The sequence below is a fragment of the Amphiprion ocellaris genome, chromosome 21 (genome assembly GCF_022539595.1).
Source record: "Amphiprion ocellaris isolate individual 3 ecotype Okinawa chromosome 21, ASM2253959v1, whole genome shotgun sequence".
Lineage (NCBI taxonomy): Eukaryota > Metazoa > Chordata > Actinopteri > Pomacentridae > Amphiprion > Amphiprion ocellaris.
The window spans coordinates 19,234,127-19,254,302 of NC_072786.1; the positions used below are offsets into that span (position 1 = coordinate 19,234,127).

At 41.5% G+C, this 20,176-nt stretch overlaps 4 protein-coding genes, 1 long non-coding RNA gene and 1 pseudogene across 5 annotated transcripts; 5 read left to right on the forward strand and 1 right to left on the reverse strand.

Moving 5' to 3' along the window:
• Positions 1-4,469: 4,469 nt before the first annotated feature.
• On the reverse strand, positions 4,470-6,500 carry LOC118471688 (uncharacterized). Its single transcript, XR_004849038.2, has 3 exons — positions 5,388-6,500; positions 4,740-4,973; positions 4,470-4,571 (listed from the first exon to the last, which is right to left on the reverse strand). It is a non-coding gene; the product is annotated as an uncharacterized LOC118471688 (long non-coding RNA).
• A 2,251-nt stretch (positions 6,501-8,751) lies between these two features.
• LOC111582373 (uncharacterized) lies at positions 8,752-11,401 on the forward strand. The gene is made up of 10 exons (XM_055006824.1): positions 8,752-8,849; positions 9,018-9,121; positions 9,202-9,372; positions 9,529-9,636; positions 9,765-9,911; positions 10,311-10,445; positions 10,584-10,677; positions 10,833-10,899; positions 11,016-11,081; positions 11,257-11,401. The coding sequence occupies exons 1-8, from the start codon at positions 8,789-8,791 to the stop codon at positions 10,835-10,837; spliced, it is 825 nt and encodes a 274-aa protein (XP_054862799.1). The 5' UTR covers positions 8,752-8,788; the 3' UTR covers positions 10,838-10,899; positions 11,016-11,081; positions 11,257-11,401.
• LOC111582374 (uncharacterized) lies at positions 11,040-13,626 on the forward strand. The gene is given in 8 exon segments (XM_055006825.1): positions 11,040-11,081; positions 11,536-11,601; positions 11,725-11,868; positions 11,963-12,025; positions 12,192-12,269; positions 12,438-12,509; positions 12,639-12,719; positions 12,913-13,626. Coding segments are annotated over 8 exon segments (1,260 nt in total).
• A 1,757-nt stretch (positions 13,627-15,383) lies between these two features.
• On the forward strand, positions 15,384-16,511 carry LOC118471687 (uncharacterized). The gene has a single exon (XM_035957580.2). It carries the CDS (start codon positions 15,384-15,386, stop codon positions 16,509-16,511), a length of 1,128 nt encoding a protein of 375 aa, XP_035813473.2.
• Position 16,512: 1 nt separating this feature from the next.
• On the forward strand, positions 16,513-17,574 carry LOC118471690 (uncharacterized; annotated as a pseudogene).
• A 155-nt stretch (positions 17,575-17,729) lies between these two features.
• Positions 17,730-19,562, forward strand: LOC118471686 (uncharacterized). Its single transcript, XM_035957579.2, has one exon. The coding sequence runs from the start codon at positions 17,730-17,732 to the stop codon at positions 19,560-19,562; it is 1,833 nt and encodes a 610-aa protein (XP_035813472.2).
• Positions 19,563-20,176: the final 614 nt, after the last annotated feature.

Below are 20,176 nucleotides of genomic sequence, written 5' to 3' on the forward strand. Positions count from 1 at the left end.
TCTGCTGATCATTAACCAACAGCGAGAAGGCAGCTGTTATCAATCCATTATAATTGATCAGCTGTGACCAAAACAACACTTGGCTACAGCTAACAGTTAACTAATTTATGATGCTGACAAACCTGACTTTTCATCAGTGTTAACACTAAGTCAGGAAACGCAACTTGAGGTTTACAGAACAAGTATAAAACACAGTGTTAGTACATGTTTACATCAGAGGTTACAGTCTGATTTTAACTTACAGTAACTTCAGCTACAGTAACGTAGGTCACTGCAAAGTCCTGGCTTCATTTTCGACATGCAAAAACCAAGTGACGTCACGGTAGGTACGTCCATCTTTGTTTTACATTCTATGGTACAGGCTAGTTATACAGCACTTCCTGTCCATCCACCAGGTGGTGCTATCACTAAGTGTGTGACTGTATATTGATCCATGGAAATCATCAGGGCCGGACTGTGATCACACATGTAAAGTCTGAAGCAGATTGCAGCATGTACCGGCTAGTTATACAGCACTTCCTGTTTCAGGGCGAGACATCCAAAATGGCCGTCAGGTGGTGCTATGATTGTGAGTGTATATTGGCCTATGGATGTGATGAAGACCAGACTGTGATCACACATGTTAAGTTTGTGGCAGATTGGTACATGTACAGGCTAGTTATGTCTCACGTCCTGTCCATCCACCAGATGGCACTGCGACCGAAAGTGTATTTCGGCCTATGGATGTGATGAGGATTGGACTCTGATTACACATGTAAAAGTTCAGACAGATTGGAGCATGCACAGGGTTGTTATACAGCATTTCCTGTCCATCCATCAAGTGGCGCTATGACTCTGACTTTATATCAGCATATGGATATGATCAGGGCTGGACTCTGATCATATTTGTAAAGTTTCAGGCAGATTGGAGCATGTACAGGCTAGTTGTACAGCATTTCCTGTCTATCCAACAGGCGGCGCTATCACTGACTGTATATTGGTCTATGAATGTCATCAGGACCAGACTGTAATCATACATGTAAAATTTCAGGCAGATTGGAGCATGTATAGGCTATTTATACACCACTTCCTGTCTATCCACCAGGTGGCGCTATGACTATGACTGTATATCAACATATGGATGTGATCACGGCAGGACTCTGATCATACATGTCAAGTTTGAGGCAGATTGGAGCATGTGCAGGGCAGTTACACAGCATTTCGTGTTTCATGGCGAATCGTCAAAATCCAGGGGCCGCCATTTCCACGCCCTCAGACTTTTGCGGAGCATTTTGATAACTTTTGATCACCCATGCCTGCTGTACATCCTGCCCAAATTTCAGCTGTCTCGGAGTTACCCTGCTTGAGTTTACAGCTTTTAAAAATGTCTAAAAATGAGCCAAAATCATCAAAAATGTGACACATAATTGAAAATGGCCGACTTCCTGTTGGGTTTTGGCCATGGATGTCATTTACATTTTTGTGGGTCTTAATGAGTTGCATATGCCTACCAAATTTCATAGCTGTAGGTGACATGTACTGGCCGTAGTAACTGTTTAAAATTTTCCAAGTGGCGCTACGGAGCCATTTTGCCACACATGTGCAGTTCCCCTAAAACATCAAATGGGTTGCTGGTGCAGATGTGTGTGGTAATTTTGGCGAGCATTTGAGCATTTTTAACCTGTCAAAAAGTACTTTGTTTATTATGGAAACGATGCGTTGCCACGGCAACAGTGTTTTATGAATCGTCAAAATCTTCACATTGTGGCATTGTCAAGGCGTGAACACTGACCTGACCAATTTCTAGAATGATGTGACAAAGTTTCAGCTAATGGTATGTGCAAATGTAATGACAAAAACTTCTTATTGCCAATAGGTGACGCTATGAGTATTTCTAAATTTATGAATGTGGATGTCTTCAGACCCAGACCAGTGTCCATCACATCAAATTTGGTCACGATTGGACCATGTGGAGCCCAGATATGAACAGTTCAATTTTCATGGCGAGACATTAAAATTCGCCGCGCCGCCACAGAAACAACATGAGTCACCATTTTCTCTGGGAATCATCATCAACATGTTTAGGCTTAGGTCACCACGTTTGAGGTGAATGTGATCAACCTGCTAAGAATAGTATATCAAAGTGTAAAAAATTGCCTATTTCCTGATACCACAAGGTGGCGCTATGACTGTCAATGTATATAACCACATGGATGTCATCCGGGCCAGACACTGATCATACATGTAAAATTTCAGGCAGATTGGAGCATGGACAGGCTATTTATACAGCATTTCCTGTCCATCCAACAGGTGGCGCTATAACTCTGAATGTATATTTGTCTATGGATGTCTTCAAATCTGTACTCTGATCACACCTCTAAAGTTTGAGACAGATTGGAGCAGGATAGTTACACAGCAGTTGATGTTTCATGCCGAAGCATCAAAATTCAGGAGGTCGCCATGGCCACGCCCTCAGACTTTTGCGGAGTATTTTGATAACTTTTGATCACCCATGCCTGGAGTACATCCTGCCCTAATTTCAGCTCTCTTGGTGTTACCTTATTTGAGTTTATAGCTTTTGAAAATGTCTAAAACTGACCCAAAATCGTCAAAAAACATGACATGTAATTCAAAATGGCCAACTTCCTGTTGGGTTTTGGGCGTGGGTGTCAACTACATTTTTGTGTGTCTTGATGAGTTATATATGTGTATCAAATTTCGTAATTCTAGGTGACACGCACTGGCCGTAGCTCCTGTTTGAAATTTTCCAGGTGGCGCTATGGAGCCATTTTGCGATAATCATGTGCAATTCATCTAAAATATCAAATTCTTCAGCAGTCCTAATGTGTGTGGAAATTTTGGTGAGCATGAGTGTTCCTAACCTGTCAAAAAGTACTTTGTTTGTGACGGCAACATTGCGTTGCCATGGCAACAGTGTTTTATAAATCATCAAAATCTTCACACTGTGACATCATCAATGTGTGACCACTCACCTAACCAGTTTTCAGAATGATATGACAAAGTTTGTGGCAATGGCACGTGCAAATGTAATGACAAAAACTTCCTATTGCCAACAGGCGGCGCTATGAGCATTTCTACTCTGTGACCGAAAGTGCATGTCGGCCTACGGATGTCATGAGGGCCAGACTCTGATCACACATGTAAAATATCGGGCAGATTGGTGCATGTTCAGGGTACTTATAGAGCTTTTCCTGTCCATCCACCAGGTGGCGCTGCGACCGAGAGTGTATATTGGCCTACGGATGTGACCACGGTCGGACTCTGATCACACGTAAAATTTCAGGCAGATCGGACCATGTACAAGCTAGTTATGGAGCATTTCCTTCCATCCAACAGGTGGCGCTATGACTGTGGCTGTATTTCAGCATGTGAGTGTCATCAGGACAGGACTCTGATCATACATGTAAAGTTTGATGCAGATTGACATGTGTACAGGCCAGTTACACAGCATTTTCTATTTCATGGCAAAATTTTGAAATTCTGCTGGATGCCACTTCCACGCCCTCATGTTTCATCTGACTCTGGTACATTTCAACAACAGAAGATTTGGAGACTCCAACAGGTTCTGAGGTCATGCTGACTCCCAGCATGACATTACAATTCACAAAATGTTGTGCATTGCACAGTTTTATATTGCAGTGTTTTATGTAGTTGTGTTCCCATTGTTTCAATATAGTTGCTGTCTATTGTATATAATAAACTCCTGTATTTCTTGGTGTGTTTGTGTTATACCCAATTCATTTGTAAAGTTTGTAATAAATCTGACCTTTATTTCTGCAGCAGTGCCTTCTGTGTTTTTTCACGTAAATATCTGTATAATAAGGGTCTAACAGACACAGATGTTTTTACATAGTTAGCCTAAAATAACTTGATTTGAACAGAATTTATTCAAAACCATTTCATAATTGATCAAATGGGGCTTGTTATTTGTTGGGTTGCTGTTAGACCAATGAGCTGCAGGGGATGCTGATTTACCAGGTAGGAGGGGCTATGACGTGAAACATTTCTTATACACATGAGCAAGGTAGTAATATTCATAAATGTGGGAAAAAGTAGTGACTTTATTTTACAAGAGCAGTTGTAAACATGAGCACGTCTCAATGTCAAGATAAAGAAGATGTAATTGTGTTTATGAGCACTGAATAATATAGGTATTTTGTTTGTTTCAAGCTTTGTGAAAGTCAGATTTACTGTGCTGTATATGTGACTAAAGTGTTCTATGTCATGTACAAGTAAGAGATTGTGTCTACCTTGTGTATGGAGTGTCATTATATGTCCTTGTGTAGTTACTATGCAATAACAGTTGCTGTAAGCATCTGTTAGGTTTGGTGTGAGTATGTCATGTAGACACTGAATAGTGTATTGAATAGCATTTTTTCACATAGAAAGAAGTTTTTTGTTGCATCAGTGTACATGTTGTGTACATGTTGATTCTATGCATCTTAAAATGATTCAGCTGCAAGCAAAAGTCAGGTTATAACATTTTTATTTTGGAACTTCAGGCGAACATTCTAACTATATACATGGTGATGGCTCAATCGTCCACTGCGGCCTTTGGGGGGGTTCACTCTCTGTGTGGACATAAGACAGTTATTATTAGAAAATGGTTAGTGCAATTGTGTACAAGTGTGTGTGTGTGTGTATATATATATATATATATATATATATATATATATATATATATATATATATATATATATATATATATACACACAGATCCATTGTTAGCTAGTACTAACTTTTGTCGCAGCAGTGGTCCTTCTTCATCCTCCTTCTTCTTTTTTAATTTTTGAGCTGTGTCTTCAATTTCTTTTTTGATTTTTTTCAATTTCTTTCTTTGTTTGTTCATGTTGTTTTAGTGAAGTTTGTCTTATATTTTCATTTTTGTTCAGCTCATTTATTACTTCACTGGCTACAGCCACTGCTTGTGCTGCCAGGTTGCTGCAGGTCACTTTTTCATCTCTGCAAGCATACTGTAAAAAGAAAGTGCAAGATTACATATTGTTACTACCATGATTGTTACGAGGTTTAGGGGTGTGGCTCAGGTGCAGGAAAGGAACAGACGGTCTTTGAATGCAACACAGATTTATTTTCAAGGTTTCTTGGACTACAAGCGGAAATTAGGGTTTTAACAGGAAACAGAAATAGAAAGCACAAGGCTCTGGATCTAACAGCGGCACCTAGGGGCCGGGCGGAACTGTAACAAGATAAAAAACTATATTTCTAACTCGCGGTAGGCAACACCTAGGCGAGAAAGGCCAAGCTCAGGACTACTACAAGATGCAAGGCTATCTTCACGAGGATAGCAAGAGGTAACTACAAAAGAAGTCTTCTCAATATACGATGCTCTTAACGAGAGCTAAACTATGACTGGACTACAGACTCACGAATATTCTAGGAATGCTCAGAACTGGTCCACAGCGGTGGCAGCCAGGGTTTGGAGCAGCGGGCTTTGGACCAGATGGTGGGCGGCGTGAAGCAGCAACAGGTGAGTGGGGATGGACGCCAGAAGGAGGGAGTCGGCTCTGGTGAGTGTTTCCTTCTCTCCGAGGTGAAAACCAAAGTCCAAGGTTGACGACAATACGGCAGGAACAGGTGGGTCCAGAAGGACTGCGTTTACGATCCGGCAGTGAGAGCTGGGTCGTGTCTGGTTATATTGCTGCAGGAATCAAGCTTGATTGGTTGCCTTCACCCTGTTCCTGAGCTGGCTGATTATGGCAGATGGGGAACACCTGTTGCCTCCTCTGCACTGCTGGGCTGCCCAAAAAGGAAAGAGGAAGGAGAGGGGAGGGCACTAACTAGGCCTGGCAGCAGCCAGCCTGACAATGATAACTATTTGTATAGGTTAATGCATGTCTGTAGAGGTAACATGTCAGTTTTCAGGTTGTTAGTAAATCTTACAGTTGACATGTATACATAACATGTATGAGAGGAGCATATGTGTTAGTTGTGAATATTCTTATGTTGTAAATGGAGCTTTAGCAGTACAGTGGTGGAAAAAAGATTTTGGACACTTTTAAAATTTTACAGTCTCCAATATTATCATGACATATTTGTGGAAATTTCTTTTGTCTGTTTCAAAACGTGTGGCTGCATTAGACAGACACAAACAAATACAAATTATATATTTTCCATTTATTCTTTACACAAAATAATAAAACTAAATTCCACCAAATGACTCAATCCTCCAAATTTCTTCTTTTTATGGGATCAATCAATTTAAGTTGTTTTTATGGATTTGTTTAGTATTATGGCTGTGATTGTAGTAAAAGAAACTACACGAAGACCGAAGAGTGACTTTGAATGCAATATTTTACAAATGTATGGGTTGTCTGAAAACATTTTTCTACCACTGTAGAAATCAATCTAAGTCAGAAAAAAAACTTTGTAGTTTCATAGGGTTACTTAAAACTTACAGTCAGCAGCATAAACTTGTCCCGGAGGCTGGTGTACTGCTGACCCTCTACTTGTGGAAGTTTTGATGGAGAGCTGAAGGAAGGTGGAAGTCTCTTCGCCATCTTAACGTGAATGAAACGTCTTGTGTCGTTGCTTCTCAATATGCATACTTTTCCGTACTTGCGCTCTATGGATGAAATATCCGGATATCCGCCCACATATCGCCTGTGGGACGAGCGAGAAGGAAGTTGGTATGCGCTGCAGATCCTGCTGGAGTGTGTGTGCGTGTGTGTATATGTGTGTGTGTAATCGGTAATGTTTTGTATGATTTGTATTTGGGTGGAATAAAGCTTTCTAGACTTCAGTGGTTTCATAAAAAACATTTTTATTTAGGTGGAATAAATGTGTAGAATTATAGATAAATGGAAATGAATTACTGCTTGTGAATCATATTATGGTAGGAGTTATAACTACTTCCTGTGTCTCGGTATTGACTTGATGGTGTGCACAGAGACGGACGAGAGCTCCTGTGAGGCTGCAGAGATGCTCTGATGGTGATTGGATCCTTGACTCATGTGATTGTTGCTCCGCTGAGATGTTTACTTCACGGGGCATCTGATTGGTGGATATTTGAAGTTGAAAACCGCGCCCTGCCCCGGAGTATAAATACTGCGGTCACGTACGCAGCATTTGCTTTTCGGTGATTTTTATCTCCGCGAAAGCTCCGCGCAGATTGTCAGAGACCAGAGACTATCACAGTTTTCCGGATTCTGAGAATTTGAGTGCTCTTTAACAACCCTTTCCCGTGGACCTTCACTTGTTGGCGAATTTTCTTCGCAGAATTTTCGTCTCTTCGCTTCCAGCTGTGCTTCTGGCAGGTGAGGATTAGCAGAAGCTATTAGCATGGTGTTTGAAATGATGTGCTGTACAGTGTTAGCTGAACTGAATTTGCATGTGTTTAATTAGTGGTAAAAGTGTATTGTAATGTCTGAGAACGTTTGTAAATGCATAGCTGTATTTTTCTGCTCTTTGTGCTGGCTTTTTCTATGTCTTTTAGACGTTGCTAGTTTGAATCCCGGTGACTGTTTCGTGTTGCACCGTTAGCACGGCGTTAGCACGGCGTTAGCATGGCGTAGCATAGTGTGTAAATGATGTGTTCTCCAGAAGCATATTCACTGAGCTGTTGTCTCCTGCTGGCTGCATTGAATTCTAATGTTCTCTGCTGTGTTACAGTTTTTATTAGGATTTTGAGGAGGCTTTGTGTTAATTTCGCTGTGCTTCATGTCCGTGTATTAGAATGGTGTTTAATATGAGGTTCTGTCATCGAGCTACAGCTGAATGGAATTATTCAAGCAAGAAGTTTTGTGGCAAATTATGAAGAGGAGTTGTTGCAGCAGATTTTTTGAAAGTGTGTCTCTGTGTGTGTGTGTGCGTGTGTGTGCGTGTCGCATTATTGTAGAATATGACAGCAGTTTTGAGTTAGCTGTATTTATGTTGTGTGTCTGAAGGGGTAAAGTTCATAGTATTGTCATGATTAAGCGTTTGTGTGACAACTGTATAGGATAGGGGGCTGTATGTGTATACTGTGTGACTTTTTTTCACTTCTTGACAATAGTGGTGTGTAAATCCCGGTGGTGAGTGTTTCATGTCGCCAGCCATGAACTGTATTGTAATAATTAAGATGTTGTTATTTTGTAATAATATTGTAATAATGTAATATTTTGTAGATGGGCTGGTATTTCTGCATTCTATCTGGCATTGCTTTCCCGCTGTTTTCGTGTGTGTTTGTGTGTGCTGCATTATTGTAGAGTATGATAGCAGCTGTCTTGCCTTGGCTGTATTTATGTTGTATGTCAGAAGGCTTAAAAGTTCATAGTAATGTCATGATTAAGCATTTGTGTGGATTGTAGATGACTAGACTGTGTGTGTCTATACCATGTGACATTTTTTCCCCTCTTTTCTAGAATGCTTTGTGTAGATCTTAGTGAGTGTTTCATGTTGGAGTGTTAGCCTGGTTTTTAAAATGATGGTGTGAAGTGTTAGCTGTAAAGAATTTGTAGTTCTGTAACTGTGTAGGTGTGAAGGTGTATTGTAATGTCCTGATTTAGCATTTGTGTGTGAACATTTGTAGATGACTAGTGGGCTGTATTTTTCTACACTGCGTGATTTTTGGGAGAGGTCTTTTCGAGGAGGCTTTGTGTAAAACTGTCTGTGTTCCATCTTGGTGTATTAACATGGTGTTTCAAAGCATAATACGTTGTCAAGTGTTTGCTGACCTGAATTTTTATGTGTGATGGGGTAAAAGCTTTTTGCAATGCAATGAGTAAGCATCTGTGTTTACATTTGTATAGAATGGCTCGCGGCAAGTCCCAGCGTCGCTGCCAAGAAGCGAATGGAGGTTCGGCGTTCTCTGAACATCGAACCCCAGGAACCTCCCACTTCCAGTCGTGCACGTATGTAGCCCAATTGTACAACTATTTTATGTTGTATTTTTAAGTGTTGTCTTCTTCATGCTTTGTGTCAGATACATGATTGATCTGCATACCATGTGGCTTTAGAGTCATACATTATTTGTAAAGCATGGATGTTCAGTATTTTGGTGTTGTGTGTTTTTATTTTAGGCAGAGGTACAGGGTACCGTCATGCTGTGCAGAAATGGCCAACTTCATCGTTGACTGGACGAAGCCACAAGTTGGTCATTCCAGCCGAGTCACCGCACAAGAAGGTATGATTGTTGTAGAGTGGTTGAACATGATACCCAAATACTGTTACGATGATATTAATTCTGGAAAATGTGTTTTCTAGTTTGTACTGCTCATCGGTGACTCCCACCTTCGAAGCTTTGCTGATGGTTTTGGGGAGATGCCAGAGGGGGGCCTGTCCTTCGGTGTACAGTCGACACCAGGGGCCACTGCTGCTGAGCTGACGACAGAGGTGGTGCACGCTGCTTTGCCACGTACACCTGCCACTAGGGATGCAACGATACTCGATTTTTTTTATTGAACCGTTCGATACGCCCTCTTCGATTCAATACGCAAAAACGTTCGATCCAAATGAAAACAGCGCTCCCAAAATATATTTTCCGAACTTTTTCTAGTGTGCTCTCGCTAAAATGCCATGGGCGCAACCAAGGCTGAGCCCTCTGCCTTGAAAAGCTCCCAGAAAGCTCCTCCCCGCAAGCAGCCCGCCTCCCCTCATCCCCCAAGCTGCCTGGAGGGCGGGGGCAACCACGCTGCTGTTGTTTGAGGGAGAGGTGACAGAGGATCATGGCTAGCGGGGAAAGACAAAAGTTTGAGGAGGCGGCTTCTACGTCGTACACATCTGCTGTATGGCAGCATTTTGGGTTTGCTGTTGATTATAATGATCAGGGGACGAAAATGGTGACTAAAACAAAAACTGTGTGCAAGTATTGCCTTACAACTATACCGTACATCACGGGCAACACGACCAACATGACCACTCATCTCCGCCGCCATCACCCAGACAAGTCATCTGCGAGCGGGGCAGAGGACAAGGTAACGCGACCCAAGTCTCAGAGCAGCATAGTGGACGCCTTTCAAAAGAAGTACACTTTCACCTCCGATAAACATAAGAAAATCACACGTGCTGTTGGAACATTTATTGCCAAAGCTTTGCAGCCTTATTCTGTGGTTGAAAATGATGGCTTTTCATACCTTATGAAAACTGTTGATCCACGATATGCTATCCCCTCTCGTACATATTATATAATGTTATGCACTAAAATGCATGTTTTTATTATGGCATTGTTATTTTTGCTTGTTAGCAAAATTTAAAAAAATATATATCGAAAGAGGAATAACACTTGTATTTTTTTTTTCAGAGCATTAAATGTATTGAATCGAACCGAAAATCGTGTCCCTCATATCGAAAATCGTACCGAACCGTGACTTAACTGTATCGTTGCATCCCTACCTGCCACTGTCTGTCTGCTCGCCCCCAGTAACAACCTCACGGCCAGCAGAACCATCGAACATGCTTCTGCAGACTTTGGCAAACTTCTTGCCATAGTCTGCGCCAACTACAAAAACGTAAGCATATTTGCCAGTTATTTTGTGTTAATGTTATTGGTATTAAAAGTTATGTATTGATATGACACCTGCTGATGAATACATATGGTTGATGTGGGAGTTTACTGAATTCTAATGAGCAAGAATTGTGTTCTACAGGTTGTCGTGGTGGACTTTCCTCCACGCCTGAACATTGATGTGCAGCTACAACAACTCTTCAGGGAAGAGTACCATCGTGTGGCTGCACGTATGGGTATGTACAATAGTAGCACTTATAGGCATGCACACATATGTGTAAATGGCTAACAATTGGCAAAGGTATTAAAGACATATTCTTCTGAAATTAAATATGACCTTTAATTGAGCCCAAAAATGTTTTTTCATAATGTGAATTTTGTTCTTAAAAAGTGTGAAGCACTTCTCTGCTGTGGACTACTTTCCAACTGGCCACCTTGACTTGTGGAGCAGGGATGGTGTAAGTAGAACACAATGTTGTATCACACCAAATGGAAAACTGCAATTGAAAAGACAAGCCTGTACATGCAAAGCAAGAATATGCAGTTAATTCTATCTGACTGTTTCTTTCTATAGGTACACTTGTCTGACACTGGGGGAATGCCTATCCTGGCGCAGTTGCTGTGGCATGCTTCCTACATGGTAAGCCTTGAGTATTGGTTTATTTTGTTAGTGGGTAGTATTCTTACATTGATCATGCATATGTATGATTTGTCGATATCTATGGCACACGTGTGTATATCTGATTATACAAGAAGCATTTTGTAATTGTGTTGTTTGATTCAGACAAGTACAAAGTGTGTGTGTGTTTTTGCAGGCTCTTCAGCCACCAGCACCAAAGCCACAGGCGCCACCCAGGTCACACCAGACCAGCTCCCTGCCCAGAGTAGTCATGAGAGGTCTGGTCACCCAACCCAGTCTTATCAGCCAACCCCTTTGAATGGACGGTTGTTAGCCGTGGGCGTGAGGTAAATGAGAGTTCCATGTGTTTAAGTTGTGGCGACTGTTTGATTAAAGTGCTTTGTGCAGAAAAAAAATTTGCAATTATTGTTAAGGGTTACCTATTTTGTAATACGTGCTGTCTTTGTACTTACAGCATCAGTCCAGTGGTCAGCATGAGTCCAATGGTCGTGTTGACCAAACGAGCATGGCTGAGCAGCAGGTTTGTCATGATTGTATGTTGATGCAATGTCAACATCCAAAGATGCATATTGATTACACATGTAAGGTTTATTTAGGAGTCGATACATTAGAAGCATTGTATTTCTTTATGTGTATTCCATAGGTTGAGCAGGAGGAGTTTTCCATCCCGGCTACTCCTAGCAGGTATAGTGTCCTGCTGGATGTGGTGGAGGATGTTCCTCCATCGCTTCCTGCCTGCCTTCCTGCCTGCCTTCCAGCCGGAACAGCGGTTCCTAAACGCAGAAAGGTATTACACTTGCATATTGTAGCTGTCTTCTTATGAATGACATTCTATTTCCCAAGAATGGTCCTGAGAGCAGTTGTGCTTTTGTCTATTTTAGGAACCGCACGTGAAACGCGTCCAGAGGGCTGCTTCCTCCAAGAGCAGTGTGGCACAGCCACAGGTGCGTCTTTGTATCAATGCAATATTTATGAAACTTTGATTTACTTTGTGTGAAGTAGCAAAAGACCAATTACATGTCTGACAGGTTGAATTGTAAGTACATAAGTGTGAGAACATAAAAATATCCCTGGATATTTGTGTTAATATTTTCTCAAATGTCTTTGTAGACGGAAGCAGCTACAGGTGTGCGGATGTGTTCGAGGAGATCATCACGCAGTGCTGTGAAGGGATCTGCAACGCAGGAGGTTGGTGCATCTATTCATTGTGTTCTCTAGTTTTAATTTAGCATGCAGATGTCTATCCCAATGAGAGGGGCTAGTCACATAATTTGAATGTGTCGCATTGTGTGTTATACAATGTGCATATGTGAATATACATGACTTATGCAGTTTATGTAATGGTTCCTTTTGCAGGTGGAGGAGGTTGTGCAGGTGTGTTCCAGGGCATCACCTAGCAGTTCTGCAAACGTGTCTGTGATACAGGAGGTTGGTGCATGTAATCCTTTTTTTCCAGAAATATGCAAAGTTCTACCACTGTTAAACATGTAGTGAGTGTCTTGGTCATACAAAAATGTCTACTGTGCTATGAAATGTGTGTGTGGTTTTTTTTTTTAGGCGGAGGCCTCTCCAAGTGTTGGGCAGGTGTGTTTCGGGACATCACCTAGTTGTGCTGCAGAGGTGTCTGTGACACAGGAGGTTGGTAAATGTGTATTTCAGTGGAAGTGTGAAGTTGTCTTACAGTTATTTTTAATGCAGTACATGTTGAAGTATGAATAACATTTGACTGTGTTCCTTAACCTAAAAAAAGCAGTCCTTCTGTGCTATGAATTTTGTATATGTGCAGATACACATGTTTGATATGCAGCTGATTCAATGTTTTCTTTGCTAGGTGGAGGCAGCCCCGGTTCTTGTACATCCGTTTTCCGTGCCAGTACCTGCAAGCGCAGAGGTAGGTGTAAAAGTGAGCGCCATTGACGTGTACAGCAAAGGTAAGACTGCTGTTTTTTGTAAACCTTCTGTTAGGGGTTCCTTTAATCAGGTGGATGCTCGTTTTCAGTACGGCAGTCTTCAGTGTATGGCTACATGTTTAGTAGCCATAGGAAGGCATGCAGTCGATAGTGTCTTCTCTTGGCAGTCTGACACTGTCAATGAGGTTGTAGTTTTAGGTGATGAATTGTACACAGTTTTATGAGAGAGCAATTTGATCAGTGGTGAGTCTGATTTCCTGTATGTGGCAGATTTGCCCAAAGAGTTTGTAATGGTTGAACACCAGCTTGCGTTTGAATATGGAGACTGTGTCTGTGGTGATGTAGATGTTGTAGATGGCGAGTTTATTACGGCAGGTGTATGCACCAGTTTAACGAATGGATTGGAAACCATCTTTAGGGAATATGACACGTGCCTTTTGACTTGGCAGTGTAGCACATGCGCAGTCATTAGCCAACAGGGACATTATGCGATTTTTGACCCGCATGCACACAGTGTGGATGGAATGGTAGATGCAGATGGCTTGAGTGTTGTAGTATATTACAGTAGTCTTGAACAGGTTGTAGAACATGTATGCAAATTGGCACGTGGGCTCACAGAGACAGAAAGTGTTTGAGATTGTAGGTGTTCGTGTCCTTGAGAAAGCAAATGGTCAGGGAGGTCGTAAGCGATCAATGTCTGTGCATGCATGGCCATCAAAGAGGCAAAAAATGTGTGATGTTAGTGAAGGTGATGTTGTTTTTGTGAATGATGTGTCAGGTCGAAAGCTTCAGTTCAGTCCTCTTAGTAATGAGGTGGCGCAAGCTCTGTGCTCTCATTTGAACATAGTTTCAGAAAAAATAGAAGTAGAATGTAATGAAGTTGGTGAGTTAGGTGTGCTCATAGATGGTGATGGTAATTGTTTCTTTAGAGCAGTCAGTCAGGCTGTGAGTGGTACACAGAGGTATCACTCACAAATTAGACAAGCAGTGGTTGAGCAACTGGCAAATAATGCGTTTGCATATAGGAGCCTTTTGAGGAGGGAGTATTCCTCAGTAATGGATTATATTCGAAGATCCAAAATGGCTGATGTTGGCACTTGGGTCACAGAGGTGGAGATTCAGGCAACAGCTGATTATTTAGGAGTAAACCTGTTTACTTTCTGTGATGATCGCTGGCTTGAATATAGATCCAGGAATACGTTGTTCTCAAATCAGGGAGTGTATTTGGAGAACTGCAATGGTAACCATTATGAGACTGTCGTTTGTGTATAACGACCTCAAATGCATAGTTGTTATGGTTACTGCAGTGTGAACTTTGGTAATTCTAGAGTCTGATTTGAGACAGCAGAGTAGGGAGAAAAATAGTGTTGTTGATGTTGAAAGTTGGAGTGCAGCTTCAGGTTGTGTAGTGGATCTGGTTAAAGATAATGTAGCAGAGCAACAGGAGTGTATTACTGTGTCTGCAGAAGCCATGGATTGTCTGTCAGTGTTGAGTGATGTCAGTGAAACATTTACATTTAATCCTTTGTGTAGTGACATAGCGATATCACTGTGTAGTAAGTTTAATGTAGAGTTCAGAAAGCTGGATGAACGAGTGATGGCAGTGTGTGGGCCTTTAGATGCACTTTGTAGGACATTTAAAGTTGTAGAGGATGGTAATAGTTTCTTTAGAGCAGTAGCTCAAGTGATTTCTGGTTGTGAAAGTAGTCATGGCAAGATTAGGCGTGGTGTAGTGAAATATATGGAGAGTGACGGTGAGCAGCATGTAAAGTTTGAGGGAAGAGGATACAGTTGTATGTCCGATTATATAAAGAAGACACAGATGAAATATGTAGGACATTGTGCTTCAGACATTGAGTTTCAGGCCACAGCTAATGCTCTTGGAGTGGACATCCATCCATTATCTATACACCGCTTAATCCTCACTAGGGTCGCGGGGGCCTGGAGCTGGAGCTGGAGCTGGAGCTGGAGCCTATCCCAGCTGACTCAGGCGAAGGCAGGGGACACCCTAGACAGGTCGCCAGTCTGTCGCAGGGCTACATACAGAGACAAACAATCACTCTCACATTCACACCTACGGGCAATTTAGAATGATCAATTAACCTCAGCATATTTTTGGACTATGGGAGGAAGCCAGAGTACCCGGAGAAAACCCACGCATGCACAGGGAGAACATGCAAACTCCTGGAGTGGACATCTTCATGTATATGGAGGGAGTATGGACAAGGTATGGTAGCATGAATGCAATGTTGAGAAAGCAGGCAATATATTTGAAATGTGAGAACAATGGTTTTGAGGTAGTTGTTTGTCTGCAACATTGCAATGAGCAGGGTTGCTTTAATTTGTGTCGAGTAGGTAGTTCATCTGACATGGACTATATGTGTAGAAGAAAATGGAAGGATGTGTCCAAAGAAAGGTCAAGAGCATTATGAACATGAATGATAGTCGTTCAAAGTATTTGAAAAAGAAAAGGAACTTTCAGCGGAAGAGCACATATCAAGAAAATGTGTTGTTTAGGAAGAAAGAAAGGGAAAGGAGTATTAGGACATATGTGGAAAATGTGTTTTATCGGGAGAAGGCAAAGCAAAGGAGTTCACAGTCATATAGAGAAAATGTGATGCATCGAGAGAAAGTGAACAAAAGGTGTTTAGGTAGGTATCAAGAAAATGAGGCATTTAGGAAGGAACATAAGGCAAGGAGTATCAGGAAATATTGTGACAGCATCCTGTATAGGGAGCAAGTAAAAAAGAGGACTCGTCATAACTATGCTGTGAATTTGTTGCATAGGGACGTCTCCCTATGCAACAAATTCAAAGTCAAGCAAAGGAGTATTTGTAAATATGCTGTGAATTTGTTGCATAGAGAGACAGTCAAGCAAAGGAGTACACTCCGATATCGGTTAAATGAGGTACCCAGGCAGAATGTAAAAGCCATGAGTCATAGGAAATATGGAAATCCTGAGCATAAGAAGCATGTTATAGCAGCTAGCACACAGAGGAAGAAAGAAATGAAGGAAAAGTTACAGCAATTTGATTTTGTCATGAAGCAGTTCTCAGAGAAGGTCAAAGATGGTCCAGATTTTGTGTGTTGCGTTTGTCAAAGGTTGTTGTTCCGACACCAGGTTTTACAGTGCAAGAGAGAGAATTATATGAACAGAAAAGACGTTGCTGCAGTTGCAGATGTTTGTATTAGTGAGGTTTATCTCCACAAATGTAACAATTGTGTAAATCCTTGTCAGTGGTTGAATACAGCTAGAGATAAGCTGTGGATTTGTTTTAGTTGTAATGACAAGGTCAGTAGAGGTGAAATGCCAGCTGAGTGTGCAGTCAACAAAATGGGCCTTGATCCTATTCCCCCAGAATTGGCATGTTTAAATAACCTTGAACAGCATTTAATTGGATTACATATTCCATTTCTGAAAATGTTAGCATTACCCAAAGGTGGGCAAAATGGAGTACATGGACCAGTGACGTGTTCCAGCAAATATTGTGCAAACCAACAATTTGCTGCCCCGTTCTAATATGGAAGGCTCATTGTTGCCATTCAAATTGAAGCGTAAATTAACTTACAAAGGACATTATGAGTACCAATTTGTTGACACGATGCACATCAGGCAGGCATTGCACTATTTAAAAAGTGCAAATAGGCTTTATAAAGATGTAGAGTTTAATGAAGAATGGCAAAATGCATTTTGTGTGGAAGAAGATAGTGAAGTAGTGGCAAATGAGAGTGATAAAGTAAAAGGTGTAGAAACAGCAGATAATGATGATGAGCTTTTGCATGACAGGCAGCAGCATTGCATGTTTCAGGATATATGTCTCATGCCTGTTGACATTGGTCAGGAAGCACTGGATCAATATTTTGATGATGTAGTGAATCTGGCCCCAGCAGAAGGGAAATCCCATTAAATTACTTTCTGATTTGGACAATGAAGCCAAATGCTTCCCAGTGTTGTTTCCACAGGCCTGTAACACGTATCATGAAAGTCGGGAGCATCGTTTGACATTGTCACGTTATTTTAATAAACCGTATTTTACACGCTGATGGTAGGTTTGCTAGGAATGTAGAATACATCTTTTTTGCTCAGTACCTGTCAGAGGTTGAACAGGTTGTGTCTAATGTGTTGATAGCATTACGGAAAGGAAAAGGAGGTCGTAAGTCCCACAAACTTGGTGAAGATCAGGCCAATGAAGAGTTCTTAAAGAAATTGTTAGAGTTTGATGATGGCTATAGGTTTCTGAAAGCTAGCAGAGGTACTCCAGCTTTTTGGCAGGCAGCACAGCGTGACCTGCTGGCGTGTGTGCGTCAGCTTGGTCTCCCCACATGGTTTTGTTCATTTTCATCTGCTGACCTACGCTGGCAAAACCTTTTTTTTTTTTTAAAGTTATTTTTTTGGCCTTTTTGTCAGCTTTATTTGATAGGCGCAGTGAGAGAGAGACAGGAAACAGGGGAGAAGAGTCGGGGGAAGACATGCAGCAAAGGGCCGCGAGCGGGAATCGAACCCGGGCCAGCTGCATCGGGGACCAGCCCCTGTACATGGGTCGCCCGCTCAACGCGTTGAGCTATACGGGCGCCCCGCTGGCAAAACCTTTTGAGCAGTATTTTGAAACAGGAAGGCAGAACAGAGACTGCTGAAAGCTTAGAGTGGGCAGACCGATGTGAGCTGTTGCGTCGTAATCCTGTCACTGCGGCACGAATGTTTGATTTTTGCTAGCATTGTTTTTTAAGGGAGGTTCTCATGTCTGCATCCCACCCAACTGGTGAAATTAAAGATTACTTTTACCGGGTGGAGTTTCAGCAGCGTGGCTCTCCACATGTGCATTGTCTATTTTGGATAGAGAATGCACCGTTGATAGATAAGAACACGGACACAGAGGTCATAGAATTCATTGATCAATACGTGACGTGTAAGTTACCCTCAGAAGATGAGGAGTTATTGGAGATCGTTAAGTCAGTTCAGCAGCATTCCAAGCGACATTCCAAGTCATGTAAAAAGAACAAGACAGTTTGCCGTTTCAATTTTCCAAAGCCTGCATCTATGCAGACTTTTATATCTTGCGAAGAGAAGTGTGTGTGTCATGTAGGCAAAAAGGATAAGCTGGTGTCATGTACTTGTCTAATGCGTAAAGACAGAGCAGCAGAGATTCTGACTAAAGTGAAGAATGCATTGGCAGATGAGAAGAGTAGCTTTGACAGTTTGGAGAGTTTGTTCCATAGTGGAGGTGTAACTCAAGGTCTCTTTGAGAAGGCTTATAAATGCTGTAGTAAAGAAACCCATGTGGTGTTGAAAAGGGACATCAATGAGGTTTGGGTTAATCAGTATAATAAGTCGTTGAAATGCTGGAATGCTAATTTAGACATTCATTATGTGGTTGATGCGTATGCATGTGTAGTGTACATTATTTCATATATTTCTAAGGCAGAAAGGGAGATTGGACTGTTGTTAGGGAATGCTCAGAGGGAGGCAGCTAAGGACAAAAATATTAGTGCAAGATATGCGTTGAAAAACCTAGGCTCTGTATATTTGCACAACCGTGACGTGTGTGCACAAGAAGCTGTTTATAGATTGACCAGTAGTATGCATTTAAAGGAATGTTCACGTAAAGTAGTTTTTGTTCCAACAAGCGACAACATAGTTAGAATGAGTCTGCCTTTAAATGTCTTAAAAGAAAAGGCATCATCAGAAGGCTTTAGCAGCGACCACATATGGATGAATAACATAGTGGATCGCTATAAGAATAGGCCAGATGATAGCAATTTTAGTGACATGTGTATGGCAGTATTTGCATCAGAATATTGTATTCTGAGCAAAAATGAGAAATCCCAAACACGGGTAACATTAAAGAATAAATGTGGTTTTGTGATGAAAAGAACACGAACCAAACCAGCGGTTGTGCGTTACATGCGCTTTTCAGAAACCAAGAAGCCTGAAGCTTTTTATCAAAGCAATCTGCAGCTGTTTAATCCATACCGTGTCGACGCAGAGCTCAAACTTCCAAGCTGTGAAACTTTTGAACAGTTTTACAAAAATGGTAATGTGAGGTTTAGCGATGGATCCACACATTCAGTCAAGTCTGTTGTGGATGACAATAGAAGTAAATTTGAAATACAAGCAGAGGAGTTGGATAATATTCAGAATGCAGTGGATATTAACAATATCGATGAAGATGCCTGGTGCCAGTTGTGTCCAGAGCAAAATGTAGAATGTTTAGAGTGTGAAGAAGAATGTAAGGCCAAAGGCCAGGCAGTGGAAGACCATGTGGAAAATATTCCCGACCTGGCAGTGATTGGCAGTGAGATAGCCCATTTGGAGAAGCGTAACAACATAATGTGCAGAAGTAATGGACTGGCTTTGATTAGATCTCTGAATGAGATGCGGCTGGCTATTTTTAATCAGATACGCCAGTGGTGTTTAGATAAGATAGCAGGAAAAAGGCCAGATCCACTGCACTTGTTTCTTACTGGAGGTGCAGGTACAGGTAAGAGTCATTTAATTAAGGCTATTCAATATGAGGCCATGAGGTTGTTGTCAGCGACGTGTCGTCATCCTGACAACACTTGTGTTTGTTGACTGCTCTTACAGGGATTGCTGCATACAATTTGCGTGCAGCAACTATTCACAACACGCTTTGTATTGGCAAAGATGTACGTTTACCGTACACACCTTTAAGTGAGGAGAAGCTTAATACTCTCCGTGCCAAATACAGTTATCTGCAGTTACTGATTATTGATGAAATTTCCATGGTAGATCACAAACTGTTGGTCTATATCCATGGAAGATTAAGGCAGATCAAACAAAGCGGTGACTTTTCCCCTTTTGGGAATGTCAGTGTTGTGGCAGTTGGAGATTTTTATCAGTTGCCTCCTGTTAAAGGGAAGCCCCTGTATGTTGATGATGGTGGCTTCAACTTGTGGTGTAGTCTGTTTAGAGTTGAAGAATTAAAAACTGTTGTTAGGCAAAAAGATGTTGAGTTTGCACAGATGTTAAACAGGCTTAGAAGTCGTTGCAAAGGGACTGTGTTGCTAGATAGTGACATAGAAAAACTGAAACGTTGTGAAACCGGTGAAGTCAGCTCAGCTTTACACATCTTTCCTACTAATAGACAAGTAAATGAGCATAATATGGAGTAGTTGTTTAACACATGTCCTGAGTATGTTAAAATCGATGCTGTTAAGAATAAGAAA